Raw genomic sequence first — 18,950 nt, 5'->3', positions numbered from 1 at the left:
ATATATCTCAGGTTTTCCGTTTATTAAGTACAATATAATATAACCATATACAAAGCGGCGCCACCAGCGAGCTCTCCATTCTGCATCCTCCGTGAGCCTCTTGACCTCTGACCTCCACCCACTCCGTGTGTGGCATTTGAAAAATTCGTAAACGGTTAGTACACTTTTAATATTCTTAGTTATTTTTTAGCGTCAGTCTTGTGTAAATTAAATTTTACTTCAAAAAACGTTTTAACGCGCACACACGGAGCACAGTGAAGCCTCGAGGCACGAACGCCCACTGGGCAGGGTGTCTGCTGCTTTCTTGAATCCGTCTTCTCGCTTTCCTCGGGCCGCTTTTTGTTATAAAAAATTGCTGCTCGACTTTACATATACATATATATATATATTTAATAAAATGTATATAATATATGCGTGTATACACATATAAGGTTTATTCAATTCACACGTAGACGTTTGTTAAAAAATGCATTTTTCTTATGTAAAAATGTTCGGCTTTTCCATTTCTTATCCGCCCCTTCGTAAATATTATAATTTGGTATCCGATTACCGCGTATTTTTATTTTTATTTATTTTTCTGTTTTTAGACGCCATTGAGATATTGTTCTTGTACATTTCTATATATGTATATATTTTCGCATATACTAACCATCGCCTAAGTGTATTTGTTTGGATGCCTCGTATAGATTATAATTACTTTGGTTGATCGCATTCGGGAAGATTAAAGTTTACACACGGTAGTGAGAGATAGGAGTTAAAGACGAGCGAGCTTAGCAAACCAATCGTAATTGAACTACATTTAGAGTTTAGACAAGTTTAGTCCTAATAAATTGCCTCCTAATTCCTTCGTTTTTTTTTTTTGTTACTTGGTTTTCCACTTTGAGATTAGAGCTAATTTGACACAACCGTTTAATTCAACTATTTTATCTTATCGTTTGCCTAACGATTTGCTTTTCGACTGTCGTGCTACTGAAAGATTCGTTGCTTTTCGTATTTCGCACCTGGAAAGTATGCTACACTTGATCTTGATCAGGAGGAACTGAAAAGGAAATAAAAAACCAAATACGATAAGAAAAATAAACAAGGGTTAGTTTTTGTTTCGGGCTCTCTTTTTTTATTAGCTTTAATAAATGACATTCGATAATCTGAATCCAAATCTGAATATGAACACTTCAATCATAATTTTGAATCAAACCTACACACACAGAAAGTAAACGAATTTTGGGTAATACATTAGGTCCGAAAAATCTCATAAAAATCACAACTACTAAAAATTAAACTAGGTAAATTTGGAAAAACTAACTTGGCTAAAAGGCTCAAAAGAACACAGGGATCAAAGATGCTATTGATCGAAAAAAGGGACTGAGCCCGAAACATTTTTCAGATTGCTATGCTTATGAAGCGCGAGTCCAATAGTCAAAAGGATTGCTCGGGGGTCAAGAGCTCAGATCGGGTGATATAGTCATCGGGTTTTGCAGTTGGTATAGTCATGGTATAGGGCTGATGAAAAGCCACTGGGGTTTTCCAATATTGAAGAAGTTTTGGATATGCTTCGGTTGTTGATTCGTTTGGCTGTGTTGTTATTGGGAAACGACGTTGATAATGTAACCCGCTATTGCTAAATATGGCCATTTCCTATACTCTTCCCTCTCTGTTTTGCTTACTCGCTCACACACCCTTCGCTGCCCGAAAACGGTAATCTTGAAACATAACGTAACGAAAAACAAAAATAACATTCTCAACTCAGGAACAAGTAACGAGGTAACCGATGGGGTGGTAAGCGTGAAGGTTTTTGGGGTGGTGGGGTAAGGTTCGAAATTAAAAAAGAAAACAAAAATAACTAGAAACCAAGGGGTTTTTTGAGGCGCCGCCATTATCATCGCCAGGATCCCGATTCCCATCGCTGTGGCTTCGATTCGCATTAGTTTTGAGACGATTCTTCCGCTCAGGTCCTCTACCCTAGGACACCACATTCTCTTTCCGGTTCTCCAGTCCCCTCCTTGATATTTTCTAATTTTGATCTCTTCCGGAGAATTCGGTCTTCTGTTCTGAGTTCTACTTGGTGTCGTCTCCTCCGCCGTGGCCCCTCTTCTAGACCCCCCCTCTGCTAGTGCCGTCGATAGTCCAGACATCGATAGCTATACCCTGGGCATGGTATCTCTCAGATCCTCGATACTCCAGCACGGCGTTTGTGGATGCGACTGGGGATGCGTTTGATGTGGGTTCGTTGAGGGCGAGTGCATCATTGGTGAATGGTTTTCTGTATAAAATATATATTATATGGTGCCCTGAATTACAAATCTGAGAGCGGGAAGGGGAAAGGCAAGGAGTAGTGCGGTGGTTTCAAAAAACGCACTCGAAACTCAATATAATAACCAAACGAAAAGCGAAGAGGGGAAAAAATCAAATAAACGCAAATCAAATATTTTGCTATTCATTTTTTTCATCTCGTTTTTTTGTGTTTTTCATTTTGCTAAAATTATTAAGTAGCTGTTGCTTTATTGTTATTGCTATTTATGCGTTCTTTTCTTCTTTCTCATTTCTATATTTATAGGTAGTATAGTGTGTGTGGGTGTGTATGTGGTTAAATATGTTTCTTTTTTGCTTTATTCTCTGTGATGATCATGGGGCATTATCCTCGTAATATGCACGTATATATAATTATACAAATTAGACTCCATAGAAGTAGAAACTGATCTGCCTTCTGGGCCTGCATTCTGCATTCTGCCTTCTCAGCGTTCTCGTCTATCTCTTGTATATATTATGTAATTGCTGAATTCATTTAGGTAGGTAGGTACTTAGTCTAAAAACATTTTGTGCTCTTAGTTGAGCTGCACTTAATCAGTTGATGTTCCTTCATTAAAATATATATTATTCTTTGCGCTATGATATATATGTATTGTATATATATAATTTTTCACTTTCCTTTTACGTTCGTCTAATTGCTATTTCTTTTTTGTTGGTTTGTTTGTTACTTGCCATTTGTTCATTTAATATATGTATATATAATATAAATATTCACTATATATAAACTAAATAGATTTTTACGATGGGACAATCTGCTCTCTGCTCTTTGCTGCTGTTCAGTAAAAACTTAAGAACTTCTTTTCGCTCTCCTTCATTCAAGTCGTACAATAAATTGAGTTTACAAACATTTTACTCGTCTCTTTCTTTTTCGTTTTGGTTTTTGTTTTTCTTTTGTTTGTTTTGTCAGCAAAAATGTTCATTCATTATTTAATTAATTAATCGTTATGGTTTTAATTATGCCTCGGCATTATCTTTATAATGTATATATGTATGTATATATCTGTATAATATATTTAATATTGTTTTAAACCTAAACAATTTATTTATGAATTTTCGCTTTCAAAATATCACGTATATACTTAAGTTATGCCTTGGATTTATTAGTTATGATCTGATATTTATCTGATTAGTCTGCGGAAGATAAAATTGCTGGGATGGCTGGATAAAAAGAGTGAATTGAACTCATTTCGAAATCAGACCATGTCCCATAAATTTGTCACTCCACCTCACTTTTCTCCCAGCAATTTGGTTCCTCTGGGATACTGGGATCCCAGGATTTGAACCCGTGCCTTCGAACTAAATAAAATCCCTATTGACTGACATACATGTAAGTACTCTTGGTTGGTGGTTTCTATGTTGCTTCTTCGACTTGATTTCAGTTTTAGTTTTTAACTAGAGCATGCCTAAGTGAATTATTGCTTTCCATTTCATTACATTTTGTGTTGCTTCGTTTCAACAAAGAGTGATTTCTAATTATTGTTACAATTCGATTTAAAAATGTTTTGTATTTAACTATTTAACAATTTAGTAAAAATTTGTCAACAACTTCGCAGCGAAGTCCATTTGCGGCGGCAGCGAGTCTCGAATTTAGATGGTCAATGGGCGATGGGCGACCTCGGCGACATCTGTTTTAGCAGGTATTTTTGAAACCTCTGGGTTGGTTTATTACGTTCGTCACAATACGATAACAGTATTTAGTGGGCAAATAATTTAGTTTCGTTCAATAAGGCATATACGTATATGTAAATATTTATATCGAATTTTCCGTTTGGGGATTCTTCACTTCAGCCAAATTATGCACCAATTTTGAATGAAATTCTTCGCTCCCAGGTCGCCGGCTGCCCCCGCAAATGTTTGGCCAACGCGTTCTCTATTACTTTAAATAATTTCGGTTAACACATCTTGCTTTTCTCGTTCGTGTTTTTGATTAGTTTGATGCCATGTCATCATAACAATAGATACAACAGAATCTTAAGTGAGTTTAGAAAAACAGAAATGATAAATCAACATTTTCGCAGAGTTTTGCTTGTTTTGCTTGGTTTTTCTTGTACATTAGTTTATTAAATTATTATATTATTTTACTTTTACGTTTGCTTGCTTTTGCTTTTGCTTTTCGTATATATTTAACTATATTCTTGTGTAACACACACCTATGAGTGTCTATGTATTGCTTGAGTTTTTATCTATTTACCTTGTCGCTAGAGCTTTGAGTTTAGCTTTCCTTTAATAGTCTCTCTAATATATGCCTCCCGTTTATACTGGCCGGGAGTTATGTGTATGTTTTTCGCATTTTTTAGCTAGCATATTTTGAATATCTTTATTGTAGTTTTTGTTTTTTTTTTTGTATTTAGTTCACTTTTTGCTTGGCTTATGTGGCTAGATTTTATGATTTTTACTTTTTCCTCCTTTTAGTATTTCCGTTTAGACTAAAATTTCGTTCAGTTTTCTTTTGCTTGGCTTACAAGTTAGGTTTTTTCCCTCTCAACGAATTCTGATCGAATAGTTAGGGGCAATCTTTATAGATTATCCTATACTCTCCGCCCAGGATTCGTGGGTGTGCGTGTGTTTGTGTGTGTTTAGTGTGTGTGTGTGCTTGCTTTGCTGCTTGACTTTGTCGTCTCCTTTGCTTATTCATCTTTTTGTTTTGTATTGCTGTATGTGTCTGTGTAGGACAGTTACAGTTACGAGTTACAATTACTTTACGCTTTATATGTATTGTATATATGTATATAAATTAATTTATGCATAATATTATGTCTTTAATCTTCGATCGCTGCCCCGCTTTCTTAGCTACCATATATAGTATATGTGTGTGTTATGCAATTTTACTCAGTTATTCCCTATATAGCATATATATAAGTGTGTGTTGTCCTGCACGTTTGTGAGTGGGTGTGTGTGTGAGTGTGTATTGGTTTTAGTAAGTGCTCTCCACATTTGCTGCCTCTGTATAATCCAGTTGTGTGTATTTAGCATGATGTTTCCTATATAGTATAGTTTAAATATGGTTTTAAGTTCTCCCCCCTTCTCCACTGCCTCTACATGTATTTTTCTGTCTTTCACTTGCTGACTTACCACACACACACACACTGCAGTTTTGTCAACGTTCCCTATTATAGCCCCTCTGTTCCTTTTACCCTCCCCCGTTCCACCGCTAATTGCACATCATAAATGTTTCCTCTACCAAAATGTTATCCCCCATCACTCATCACTCACACTCGCACACCCCAAACATCTCTAATAACATAAGCAGCTTACTTTACAGCATTTTGCAATGGTTTCCTTGCGTTTGCGTGTTTGTGTGTAGGTGTGAGGGTGTGCTTGTGTGGGTGAGTGTCCTTCCAGAGCGTCTACCTTCTGCCTTCAATATATGATGATTTCCTTTGACTAAACATTTCCGAAATTGCAGCTGTGGTGCGTTTTTCAGTGTGTGTGAGTTTATATAAATTCTATTTATGCTTTATAGTCTACTTTTGTTGTTGTGGATTTTTGTTGTTGTTGTTGTTGTAGTAGTAGTAGTAGCATCACTATTGTTGCTGTTGCTGCATCCTCAAAGTTAACATGGATAAATTCCTACAAAATAATTGAAAAAAAATTTGCAAAAACTTCATATATCTAGGAATTTATATGGTTGATATCGGTATTTTCATATAGATATATATATTTATAGAAGCAAAGTGATTGTGCCGACTACTACTATTTACATTCATTCTCTGCTATTTACAGCAAGCAAAACCGAAAAAAAAGGAAACCAATCGAAAGAAATCGAAGATATAAAAAATATATAGATGTAGCTAGTATTTCCCTTGCTATGGCATTCAACTAATTTACATTACATGTACAAATTTTTAGTGTGTGTGGCCAAAACTAAAGCTTCGAACTTAGCATAAATTAAATTAAATCATAGACATTATTAACATAATCGTAATCAACTAAAATTATAAACTAAGAGTGCGGCTGCTGCTGCAGTTCGATCAGAGTTGAGGGGCATATATAGCATATATAGCGTGGTATTGTTGTTGCTGTTCTGGTTGTTGTTGTTGTCGCAGATTGTTGTTGTTGTCGTTGCAGTTGTAGTTTTAGTTGTTGGTATGGTTTTATTATTCAGGGCAGCTCTCAACGAAAAATTGGCGACTACGAAAATTTGTTTACTTTATGTTTCTTTTTTTTTTTTGGATTTAACCTATTTTGTGGTGGTTGATTTTGGTGGTTGTTGTTGTTGTAGTTGGTGGTGGTGGTGCGCCAAGAAAAAATGAAAGAAAAGAAAGCAAATACCGATATGTGTAGGCTACGATAAACGACAAAACGACCAGCGAGCGATACTAAATACTGTGAAGCTGGCTCAGTTGAGACTCACCTTGGTAATTCTGAGGCCAAATGGTGGGTACATTCTGCAAGGCAAAATTTAAGAACAATTATATAAATATTTTTCACACAAAACTGTTGGGGCCGGAAAAATAGCACTTTGAATTATTATTTAAATCGGTTTAAACGAGCAGATTATTTATTAATTTTACATTTGCAATAAACCAATAACTATAAAGAAAATATTTAATATTTAAATAAAATATTTAAAAAGTGATGTAAATCATTCCGATATTTAATAATTATCTCCAGTGCTATTATTCTGACCTTATCTGCATTTGCTTCAACCGCAAATCGCACTCACCATTGGCACACTGTAGTACTGATAGAATGGCTGATATTGCATGGCTGAAGGTGGGTAGATGGCTGGCACTCCAGCGGCTGTAAAGTCAGTAACTAGGTTTGGTTAATTGTTTCCCAATTGATGGTGGTGGTGTTTTTGGTTGTAGTTGTTGTGTTGATGGAGTGTATTCGAATAGAGAGAGAGTAATGAAATATAAAGAAAAGAAAAACAAATGTCAATCAAAACCAAGTGAAACTCAGAGAACTTAGAGATGAGGACCCATCAACGCGGAGAATATTAATATTAATATCGGATTAATAGCTGCAGAACGATCATATCTCACCTGGCGGATATACAGCGGCTGCGAACTGATCCATGGGTATATTGCTCATCGGTGCCGGCGGCGTGGTGGTATAGTAGACGGCTCCGTTCGTGGCCACAATCGATTGCAGAGGATTGGGCTGGGATATGGGAAATATATGTATTAGCGGATATACAATATGATATAGTTAACTAGTACTCACCTGCTTCTTGATGGCCGGTGCAATGTTCAGTTTGCGATCTCGTAGTACCACGCACTCACCCTAAATTATTTTTTTGGCCAGGCGGAGATGGAAGAGAGAGACAGAGGAAGAAAGCATAAATGGAGGAGCATTAATATGGATCTATTGCATTATCAACACACAAGCCGAACGAAGAAATTCAAATTCAAATCGAACGCAGCAGCATCAAAAATTCTCAAAAAATAGTTAAAAATTAATGCGCAACGCTTTTGGTTTTATTTTGTGTCTTTTTTTTCATTTTTTGTTTTTGGGTTTTTAATCTTCTGTTCATTTTTTGCTTTTTATGGCACGGCCATGGCTAAGAGAGAGAGAAACACGTGCCAAGGCAAAATACCATTACCAAAGTTATGTATATATATAAAATATATTGTTTTAAATGTTTATACTGTGGGGTGTGGTGTGTGGTGTGAGAGTGTGTGTTTAAATTAAGTAGGGTTTATTACAAAATGTCATGTACATATGTTGCATAAATAGATTTGCGCTGTTTTTTGCTGTGTGTTTTAATTTGGCTTCAAAAGCAAATCCAATCGCCAACTTATTGTTCTCTTTGTTTCGTAATTTTCATTTTTCAATTTCAATTTTCGCGGCACAAAATTCAACAACATGTTTATTTTAATCAACAAACATAAACACAAAAAATTAATTAACCAGAATAATAAACTCATTTAAAAAAGTATAAAAACTGAAAAGGCACAAAAGCATTTAAAGAACAAAATTTAATTTGGAAAACAAAGCTTGCTTTTTGTTTTGTTTGGTTTCTTCTCTCGTCTCGTGTTCGCTGCTATTGGATAACAATGATAATAATTAAATCAATTTTAATACAAAAAACAAACTGTTAAACCAATTGTAACACCAACACCGAGTTAAAAATGTAAATATATTTAAATATATAGAGTCAGAGTCGGAGAAAGGGGAAAGTTTTAAATCTTGTGTATATAAACCTCTTTCAGTAAGCCTTTCCCAAGAACTTCTCAACAAGTTCCTTTTTACCCGAGGTAATCCCTTTTTAAAAATGCATTTAGCATCTCTCTTCGACCCAATAAATCAGCCAATTTACATTTAATACCTTTTCCTCCGGAAAAAGCAAACTACTAACGCAGATAGGCAGCCTCCGAGAGTACGGCCAGTTCATCTTTAATTGCCAATTAGTCCCGGCTGATACCCTTGTGATTTGCGCATGAAATGCATGAAAAGGACACAGCTCCACAAAGAGATAAGCCCAGACTCCTTGGCAGTTGAGTGGTGACCCCTCTTGGCAGCGGTAATAACCATTAACCTAAGCAAATGTTTGCGGGCCAAGGAGATGCTACTTTGTCGTTATAAAAAAAAAACCGGGGAAAAAATGTGGAAAATGAAATGAAAAGAAAAGCGAGGCGCGGAATGGAAAGGCACGGCACGGCACGGAAAACCTGAGCCGCCACTGCCACCGCGTATCCTTTTCTGACCGCCTCTGGGCAAACATTCTTTTCATTTATGTTCGAGTTGGCCGCCCTCGAGCCATCGTCCTCGGCCAGCGAGCGACATAAGGATAAGGGCCATAACAAAGGGCCAACAGTTGAGAAAGTAAACTAAAGATGAAACGTATGGCAAGGAGCCGCTGGAAGGCCCTGAAACCCCTGCATCCACCCTTCTTAACCACTCTTCTTGTCTTGGCTGAATTTAATTAAGAATCCTTTTGCTGGCTGGCTTTTACGGTGGTGCCCTTTTGTTTCAGCTCACAAAAAGGACAACAAAAAGCCGGCCCTCCACTCTAAAATGATTTAAAATTGAAGAGTCGTCGTCGTCGTCGTCGTCGTCTACTCCTCTCCGGTGAAGGAGTAGGTAAATCTCATACATTCGAAATGTGCGTTTCGAGTTTATTTTACGGACCCAAATTTGCTCTAATCTATATGTATTTGTGTGTGTGTGTTGCGTAATTATGCATGTATGAGGTGACAATGGGCGCTGGGCGGAGGGATTAGTTTGCCATCATATAGAACATATACACAAAAATTAGTATACGCAGTGGGAGAGCTTTGGATATAGTGGACTGATATGATATATACTCTCTCTGGTATATAGTAGTGGTTTTTGGGATTGCGGTCACCACGAACACTACAGAAGGCGACCCCCATTTTGTGGCTCTTGATGAGAGATCGTGGTCGAAAAAACTCGAACTAAATGCTAAACTTTTCTAAATGAAATTTAATTAGTGTAATGTGTGTTGTCTCCTCTGTTTGGGTGGTGTGTGTAAATTATAAAACTTGGTTAAACGTTGCCAGGACTTGTTTTTATTGTTGTTGACTGTTCTGTTCTGTGTGTGCCCGTTTTCAGCTTTTGCCTTTTGCATAGAGTGTGGTCGTTGTTATCCTTGTTCTGCCGCCGGGCATTATGCTTTCTGCTCTCCCTTTGCTTTCACAAGGACACTCGTGTCCCAGACTCGGGCAACAGAAGCACCAGCAGCAGCAGCAGCAGCAACAACAAGAGGTGGAACAACAACCAAACCAGAACGACAACAATGCATATTAATGACGAGCGGCAAAAGTTTTTCACTTAATATGCCACAGAGCACGGCGGAAGCTTCAGAGCTTCGGAGCCTCCGAGCAGCTTCATCATCAGTATAGAGAGGGTAAAAAGTAAATGGGAATTTTCCCAGAAATGGGTAAAAGTTGCATCACTCGGGCAGGCCAGTGGCAGTGCCAGTGATTATGCAATAATTATAATCAATTAGTATGCCAAAACAAAATATGGCAGACAAGTTCATTTTGTAATGAGCCACCTGGAGGCAGAACTTTTTATGGACCGAACTGAACCTAGCCCAGATCTTGACTCTATATAGTCAAGAAACAAGTAGCAGCAGCTACACGGGAAGAAATCAAAATATCTAAGAAAATTTCTAGTATATCTAATACATTTTCAAACATTAAATACTAAACGTAATGCTCTCAATTAAAAAATTCGATTGCTTTAATTGTAGATTTCCCAGTGTAGCTTGAATCAGATGGCAGAGAACGTGGGTTGCCCTGGAGAGCAGGTGATTGGACTGCTAACTTAGGGGGTCGAGATTGATATATATGTATATAATATTCCCTAGGAACTTTTACGGCGCGCACTTACTTGCTGGGGGTTGGAATTGAAATTGGATTATTATTATTGTTACTGCCGCTGTTGGTTCTTTAATTATTCCGCAATTGGAAAACTGTGCAATACACAATCGATTTGTAATCAGCAAATTAGGCAAAAACGGAAAAGATGTGCCAACAATGCAACTTTACACTAACGAATAACTCAAAACGGAACTCAAGACTGGATCAAACGAATCAAAGGCAACAAGGCAACGCACTAAGGTATTGTCTATATAGTCTAGTCTATAAAGTCTATGGAGGCCGCTTTTTCGATTTCGAATAGCGGAGCCAAAAGAGCAAAATTCGCTAATTGTTTAATTGATTGCATAAAATGAGCATTAAAAACGGTGCAACGAACTCAACATTGTTTTGCATTTGCATTTGATTTTGGTTTTTTGGTTTTTGTTTTTAGCTTAACGGGCAAACTTCGATATATCAATAGGTTGGATACGTGTGGGTGTGGGATCAAAGAAATATTGAAGGAAAAGTAAGGCTGCCTACACTTGGGGGGTAGTAATAATGTGGGTTATATAACGGGGTGAGTGGTGGGTGTGTGTTGTAAAGATGTGTTTTTTTTTGTTTCTGGCAATGAAACGATATAAGGAACGCAACGGAATCGAATGTAACGTAACGGAATGGCAACGCAACGGAAATGTAACGTAACTCGGAAACGTAAACTCAACAAAAACGCAATAAGAAGAAATTTATAAAAGAACAAAGTGCCGTCCGTACCTAAGGCGGTACATCTGATCATCATATATCATATATCGCACAATGGCGACAATCATATGAGGTATTTCTTATGTGGGACCCCCCCGCGGGGAGTGTTGGTGGTAGTAGTAGTAGTAGTAGTAGTAGTATCAGTAGTAGGAGGAACCGACGTCTCATAGTAGTAGTACTTGTGTGTGATGGGTCAGGTAATGCCCTAAAAGATCGGAGCACAATTTTAAGTTGTGTTGCAGTGTGATTTGTATTATATCTTTTCGTAACGCGATTGTAACAATCGAAAAAGCTCTAAGAGAGGTTGTTAGGTTCGTTCGTTCAATCGTACGTAGGTTGTTGGTGATGTTCAAGATCGCTTCTCATCGGTATCGAAATCATAATACTGGCAGTTTATCATTTTTTCTTTTGTTTTGTTTGGTAAACGTTCAACAGGCGACATTAGCAACAGGTCAAAGGAGTATTACTTACATCCGCTTGCAGTCTTTGCGCCTCCTGCTCCGTTTCGAAGGTGACAAATCCGTAGCCCTTGCTGACGCCTGCCCGATCCACGATGATCTTGGTGCTCTTTACCGTTCCGTAGGCGCTGAAGACGCGGGTCAGATCGGCCTCGGTGGTATCGCCGCTAAGATTTGGAAAATATATAGATTAATAATATTAACCTTTTAGCAATATTTGGAATCCTTAAAGAATCTTTTGCAAATCGCTTGAGAATTTTAGTTTACATAAAGTGCTTGAATATAAATTAAATATGTATATTTCTGATAGTAAAACAACATCTAGTCTTTATTATTATCTAATTAAATTATGGTCTGTTTTTAAACGTTTTTAATAACTTTTTCTTTAAACATAAAACTGCTATATAATATTAAATTTATATAATCTATAAACAAATACGAAAGCATCTAAATTATTGCTACAAAAACTTAATATTTCATAAATACAATTTTCCTAAACAAATATTTGTAATTACTTTAATGAATTTTGCAGCTCGACGTTAAAATCAGTTGACAAAGCCCTGTTAATTATTTGATTTGCATTCCAAGAAGTATTTCCAAAGGAAAATGTTTCTTTTGTGATGTCTAATTCTACAGAATTCAAGGATGCCTTTCGCATCAAAGGCGATTTGTAAAGATTCATGGAATAGGTGACCACTTCAAAGGACCATCTCACCTGATGCCGCCCACAAAGATGCGGTTGGGTATTAATGTGCCGTATTTGGGCGCCGCCAGGGGCGTCTCCAGTCCTCCGCCGGGCGCTGCCGTTGGAGGCGGCGCTGCCGCGATTTTGTGCATCTCTGCGGGTGTCGTCTCCAGACGAAAGTTGGGGGCTCCGAAGGGCAGAATCTTGAGGCTGTGGCTGGAGATTGGGGGTGCGCGCTGGCCAAAGAGTTCTTCTCGCTGCCGTTCGTTGGATCGAGCGGCTCGGCTGTTGGACTATATCGAATTCGAGTCGAATCGGATCGGATTAGATGGCGAGGCGATTATGCGGCAGCTGGGACTATAGAGATGGTTTCCACTGGTTTAGTTGTAGCACGCATGTATACAGTTTGATGTGCTCCTTTTTTGCTGACTGGCGGATTCTCGAAATCTGGAAAATAATTAAACACAAAATTAGTTGAGCTCATTAATAAGCCATTAAAATAATCAGCCCCATGGGCAGCAAAACAAAGGGGACGAACCGAGAGAGAGAACATTTGAATCTCGGGGAACGAAAAAAAAAAAACTAAAGAATTGCCCCCTACATTTCGAAACGAATCTATTTCTGGCACAGCCGACATATGTCACACGAGGAAAACTCAGCGCAGGCAGGCTCACAGATACGCACCCATACACAGGCAGGGAAAACTAGAGGTAGTCGTCGGGCACCATGTGTGCACCATAAATTCACCTTCAGAAGCGGCGGCGAGACAACTAAATAGCACAGAGAGTTTAATTTTAACAGCAGCAACGGAATAGCAGCGGCAGCAGCAGCAGCAACATCACAGCCGCAGCAGCAACAATAAACTTGCCTTGTCAACAACACGGTTTGAAAAATTTTTTGGGCCACACGAGAGGCGAAATGCACACAGGAAAATATGATAACAGTTCCTTATAGATGATATAACTACCTTATCAATAAATAAAAATATTAGCCATACTTAAGAGTAATTATAAAAACTTAAAAAAATATATTAAAGTGATTGCAAGCTCAACAATTTTTGGAACCCGTCTAAAATTATTATTATTATTTATCGTCCCTTGAAAAAATAATATTAAATGAAAGAAATAGTTAATTTATTAGTTACGTTTATATTCTACATATTCAAAGTTAAGATCATATTTTAATTAGGAGACCAAAATTGTCCCCAAATTGTTCTCTGTGCATCTAGAAATCATACGTGTTGCTATGAGCTGCAGATGCCCATTATAATTGCGATCGAGAAACTTCAACATGCACTAATTTGAGTTCGAGTCGAAATACATTCGCAGCCTTCGTCAAACATTTCATTTTGATATATGTGTAGATGGGTTTGTAGATGATGTTTGCATGTTCTGGGCGTCGCATGTTTGCTGGCCCCCGCCAGCACTTAATGATCCATATATATTTTCGTATGCAAGCAGTGGGTAGTGAGTAGCATGTAGGTATCCCTGGCCATATCGGCCTTTGTATCTCAATCCGTATCCGTGGTATCCGTATCATTTGGCTCATCGATGATGGGCGACGCGACGCGCTACCGCTGCTGGTCGCTTATCGCTGGGCATTTATCTCGGGACAACTGACAACAACTGTCCGGTGGTAACAAAAATTCCAAATGTACGGGCGGATTCGATTGGCGCACACACGCAGCAATGAAAACATAATTAAATTTTCATTAACAATGAAAATGTCAAAATTGTTTGCGTTCCCGCTGAAGTTGCGCTATGCCAGGCATTTCAATTGTACAGCGGAAGAACCGATCGATTTAAAGATATATGTAGGTATATACACATATGTATATATACTGACTGAAAGTCGGATGCACGTATGAGATATCAATTTAATGGACTGTGTGGGAAAGCTGTTGGCAACACGTGATTATATGGCTCTATTTCGACCCATTTTCCGTATCTCAAACAAATAAATTAACGAAATATAAGTGCTTGTATAAATCAAGGCAATAAATTCTCTTAGGCGCAATTAAAACTAAATCCGTAAATATGCATAAATGCAAAACCGAATAACAGATATATCTTCCGCTCATTAAAACGCGTCACAATTCCAAAAAAAAAGGAGGGGAAAAAAATATTGAAATATTTTTAGAAATGAGAAAAACAAATCAAGTGACGTTGGTCAAAGGAATATAGCAGAATATATATCTGTTCCGTCTGCCGAATATACATACATTTTTGCTATATTCCTATATTGGCTTGGGCCAACGGAAAATTGAGAAAAACTAAAAGCTTCGCCATAGATTTTCTAGGCTTCTCGAGCGGATGTGGCCGGCAGCATAAAGTGGGTGAGGCGAAAGCTGATTTGCCGATGGCTAAGTGCCCCTGACATGATTCATGATGAGCAGCTAAGATGGGGCACGGTCCTCATGATTTATGTGCGGCTCTTAATTATTTACAATATTATGAAATTATTTTTGAGAACTTTATTCCTGGGCATTAGCAGAATTAATGATGGGAGGATAGTAAAATGGCGACAAAGACAGAATACGGAGTGGAGCAGGGCCAGCAGCTGAATTATTAAAATGTTCATTACTCCATGGCCATGGCAACTACACTCAAAAAAAAATTTTAGAAAATCGCCTATGGATTTGCTTTACTGGCGATTTTTTTCTATATTTCTGGAATATTTCTTGAATTTAATGAATTTTGATTAATTGGAAGAAAATTTTCTTTACCAGTAGAAAATTTTTTTATTTTAAAGAAAAAAATCGCCAGTGAAGCAAATCCATAGGCGATTTTCTAAAATTCAGGGCGATTCATTTTCTGAGTGTACGGAATACGGTGAAGCGACAGCAGCAGCAGCTACTGAGGTCAGCCGGAAAATCACGGAGTCAGGTCCAGAGTGGAGCTACTGTTGTTGTTCGCAGCATGACAACGGCAGCGCTATCAATGGAATTTAATCAACACAACAGCAGCAGCCAGCTCAAAACTCTCACACAATCCCCACCCACATCCCATCCCAGCTATCCAACCATCCACCCATCCAACCGTCCACCCACATAGCTGTCAGTTAGTCAGTCACTCATTCAGTTGAGGTGCTCGTTCTCGTGCTCAACAATATTGCGAAATTCCACGTGCGAAAATTGCGCGAGTAATGCCAATGGAAACGGGAACTGTCAGGGAATTTTATATTGCCAAAAGAGGGAAAGAGTTCGTGCCACAAATACGTCTGGTGAATGCTCGCATTTATGCCGAGATATGATCTGAACAATAGAAAAAAACCGTAAACAGTACGAAAAAAACCTAGAGAATTTTTAATCCCGCAGCGCCGAAATGCGCGTATAATTACGAAATTTTGTAAAAACCACAGCCTTGGCAAAGAGTTGGCGGAAAATAAACCACAAATATGATGGCGGCACTGCTGGAGAATTTTGATATAATGAAGTGAAAAACTAGGGGATAATGTTGACAAAGGGAATAACATAAACCGAATGGGGGTCCATCATAAAAAGGAAAATACTGTTTACCAAACAGAATTTAATATCTCTATAATGTGCAAACCACTGTTATGAAATCGAAAAAATGCGAGGAAAAATAAATTACAATTAAATTTTTTTATAATTTTTTTTTTATGAAAAGGGTAATTCGGTTTTGGGAAGAGTAAAAATCATATAAAATAAAAACGAACCCAAGGATGATTCATTCCCCGAATTCTTTCAACGCAGCAAATGGAGAATAAATCCCCAATTCGTTAACAATTTACAGTTCTATATTTGATATCGCGGGGATTAAAAAAACATTCTGCTAGCTGGTTGGATTTTTCGCCTTTATGTCCATTTTTGGCACATTTCAAGCGTAACTTGGGCAATTAGGGCAATGCAATTAGTGAGCGCAAAACTATTGAATAACCAGACTGCGTAGCCCAGTGGCAGTTGGCAGGGGAAAAAGAGGAAAAAAGGGGCTAAAAGAGGGCGGCGGGAGAGAGTGGAAAAGTGGGCGGGGCAGTGGGAAAGTCAACGTAGAGTAGTTGCTGAAGAGAGTGCAAGTTTGACCTATAAAATGGCAACGTGGGCGCGCGCTTCACTTGGCACAGATACGAAGTAGTAGCAAGAAAAAAAAGGGAAATGAAGCCAACTTACAGCTGTGGCCGAGGCAATGGGAAAAGGGAAGGAAAAAGGAAGGAAAACCGAGAGAAAACCTGAGGAAAAGGCAAGGAAATTAAAGGGAGGAGGTAAGGAAAGTGAAGGGAACCAAAAATAGGAACCGAAACCGGAAGGAAAAAGAAACCCCGAAGGCGTAAGCACTATTTTAAAACTAAACTGCCCACATGAGACAGACACCCGAGGAGCAAAAAAACCCCACAGATAAGAAAGAACCAGAGTTCTCCTAGCGGACCTTCACTGTATCGCTTTATAGCGTTGCATATGCACACCTGCATCCTTGTGTGTGTGTGCGTCCTTGCCAAAAACAATAAAGAACAGACCCCAAGGCGAGCGATAAACGCTGACACAGAGAAAGCGCAGAGGAAACCTCGGCGAAACAGGACCAAATGCGCCAGGCAGTATGCTACACAAAATATGGAGTATACACAGGAAAAACGAAAGGATATCGATTGCAAATAGCAAAGCTATATAGCTTTTAATAAATAGGTAAATATTACAGAATATGGAAAATTCTAAACCACAATAATTTGATTGTTTTTACTTTTTTAACGAAATCCTAAAATTTTAATTATGCAAAAAACTAAAATGATATTGATTGTAGATTCAGAGATTCTTAAATCAAAGGAAACGGCAAGTTTAATGGAAAATAAATATATAACACATTATTATGAATTGCTTTTTAAACGACATCCTAAAATAGGTATCTTTACGAAAGAATATATTATGGTCAATTGTATTATTTCCTTTTATTTTTTACCATTTACTAAATCTCATGTTCTACATGACTTATAAATTTACAACATAAATCTTAAACAATGTAGCTATACTATCTCATATTTTTTCCAGTACAACTAGAGTTAAGGCAAAAAGGGATGCAGGATAAATCCTTTAGCTCGCCAGGTGCGGACGACTAGGGCAAACGACAGACGGCAGACGACCGACTCCCGTATCCTCAGTTGGCCAGATAAGCGTATACAAGTCACATAAGGACAATTAGCCAGCCCAGGCTCAAAGAGTTTAAGAGGGCATAACTGTCGACGTGACGGGGGGGAAGTGGGGGATATGGGTGGGTGGGGGAAATTAGGAGCGGGCAGGGAAAAGCGAGCGAGGAAATCATGTTGATGGCTGAGGCATGACGATGACGTTAAAGCGTACGTGTTGGTGAATAACTTAAAACGAAAGAAAGTCAGTGGGTGAAGATGAACTGAAGAGGAGGGAAGAGGATGGATGGATGGGTGGCGAGTGGGCTGTGGGGTTTAAAGCAAAGGTCAATTGAAGTTGCGGTGCTAAAACTTTGAGAAGGCGTCGAAAGAGCAAGAGTCAGAGGAGCCAAGTCAAGTGGAAAGTGGGAAAGCGCAAAACAGGCTCAAATTCATACACACACATGGAGAACCAAGGATGCACTGACTGACTGACAGTGCGCCGGAAGTGGAAGTGCACCCCCTTCAGCGCCCTTTCCCTCCCTCACCTGAGGAAAATAAAACAAGAAGAAAAAATAGAAGGAAAAGCTGCTGGCTGCCTTTCGCCTACATGTTATACAATCCTTGAGTGCGGCGAGCGAGGACGAAGCTTTTGGGTGTCAGTCAAGTGAAAGGAAATTGTAGCACACCAGAACCAGAGGGGCGGGGAGGGGGTATGGAAAATGGCCAAAGGAGCAGGGGAGAAGAGGATGGGCCAGACAAACCAACAGACAAACATCATCATCATCATCATTGCAGGCTCGGCGGCCTCAGCAGCTAAATTGATGGCCTGCCATCGGGGTATCCATCCCACATCAACGTTTTCCCCACCCAAACCCTGCCAACCCAGCACCCACCACCCACACCCTTATTCGTATGTATATGTGGCACAGAAAAATCCATAATCCTCGGCAGAAGCTGAAGGAGCAGCCAAAGCAGCAGCAGCAGCAGCAAAAGGGAAACGCCAAACTACAAAAGCGCGAGCACAAATTGCCACTGTGTCAGTAAATCGACTCACACATATGCTCTTCTTAGCATATATTCCCCAAATATATATATATTTGTGTGCTATATATATTTGCTAAGCCAAAAACTTGTTTGAAACAATGAAACTTTTCTGCTTGTGCTGCCAGTAGTGTCCAACTTCTTGTATTTGTGTTAGTTTTATTTCTGGCCCTTGTCCAATATTTGCCCCCGAGTCGCAGTAACTTTAAGTCTGTTGGAATTAATTTCAAGCAAATATATACACAAAATCCATCTAACTCATCCCTCTCTCATATGTCCTTTGCTGTATGCGTGTGTGTGTGTGTGTGTGTGCGATTGTGGTGTGGAAAAAGTTTCGGTCGGATGATTTAT

General features: G+C 38.7%; 1 protein-coding gene across 6 annotated transcripts in view; it reads right to left on the bottom strand.

Moving 5' to 3' along the window:
- Positions 1-1,871: 1,871 nt before the first annotated feature.
- bol (boule homolog, RNA binding protein) overlaps positions 1,872-18,950 on the bottom strand; it is a 29,411-nt gene continuing 12,332 nt past the window's right edge. For 2 of the 6 annotated variants that reach the window (XM_017144485.3, XM_070214890.1), the window contains exons 2-8: positions 12,513-12,929; positions 11,811-11,964; positions 7,477-7,536; positions 7,296-7,413; positions 6,974-7,065; positions 6,662-6,695; positions 1,872-2,260 (exon numbers count right to left, since the gene is read on the bottom strand). In XM_017144485.3, coding sequence (XP_016999974.1) covers positions 2,139-2,260; positions 6,662-6,695; positions 6,974-7,065; positions 7,296-7,413; positions 7,477-7,536; positions 11,811-11,964; positions 12,513-12,634 — 702 coding nt within the window. In that variant the 5' untranslated portion in view covers positions 12,635-12,929 and the 3' untranslated portion in view covers positions 1,872-2,138. Of the gene's footprint in view, positions 2,261-2,579; positions 5,878-6,399; positions 6,488-6,661; positions 6,696-6,973; positions 7,066-7,295; positions 7,414-7,476; positions 7,537-11,810; positions 11,965-12,512; positions 12,930-18,950 lie in introns of those variants that run through there. The other 4 variants (XM_017144487.3, XM_017144488.3, XM_070214891.1 and 1 more) reach the window with 4 other exon arrangements.

The sequence above is a fragment of the Drosophila takahashii genome, chromosome 3L (assembly GCF_030179915.1).
Source record: "Drosophila takahashii strain IR98-3 E-12201 chromosome 3L, DtakHiC1v2, whole genome shotgun sequence".
Lineage (NCBI taxonomy): Eukaryota > Metazoa > Arthropoda > Insecta > Diptera > Drosophilidae > Drosophila > Drosophila takahashii.
The sequence above is the reverse complement of the archived record's forward strand: the minus strand, read 5'-3'. Positions and strand labels throughout refer to the sequence as shown.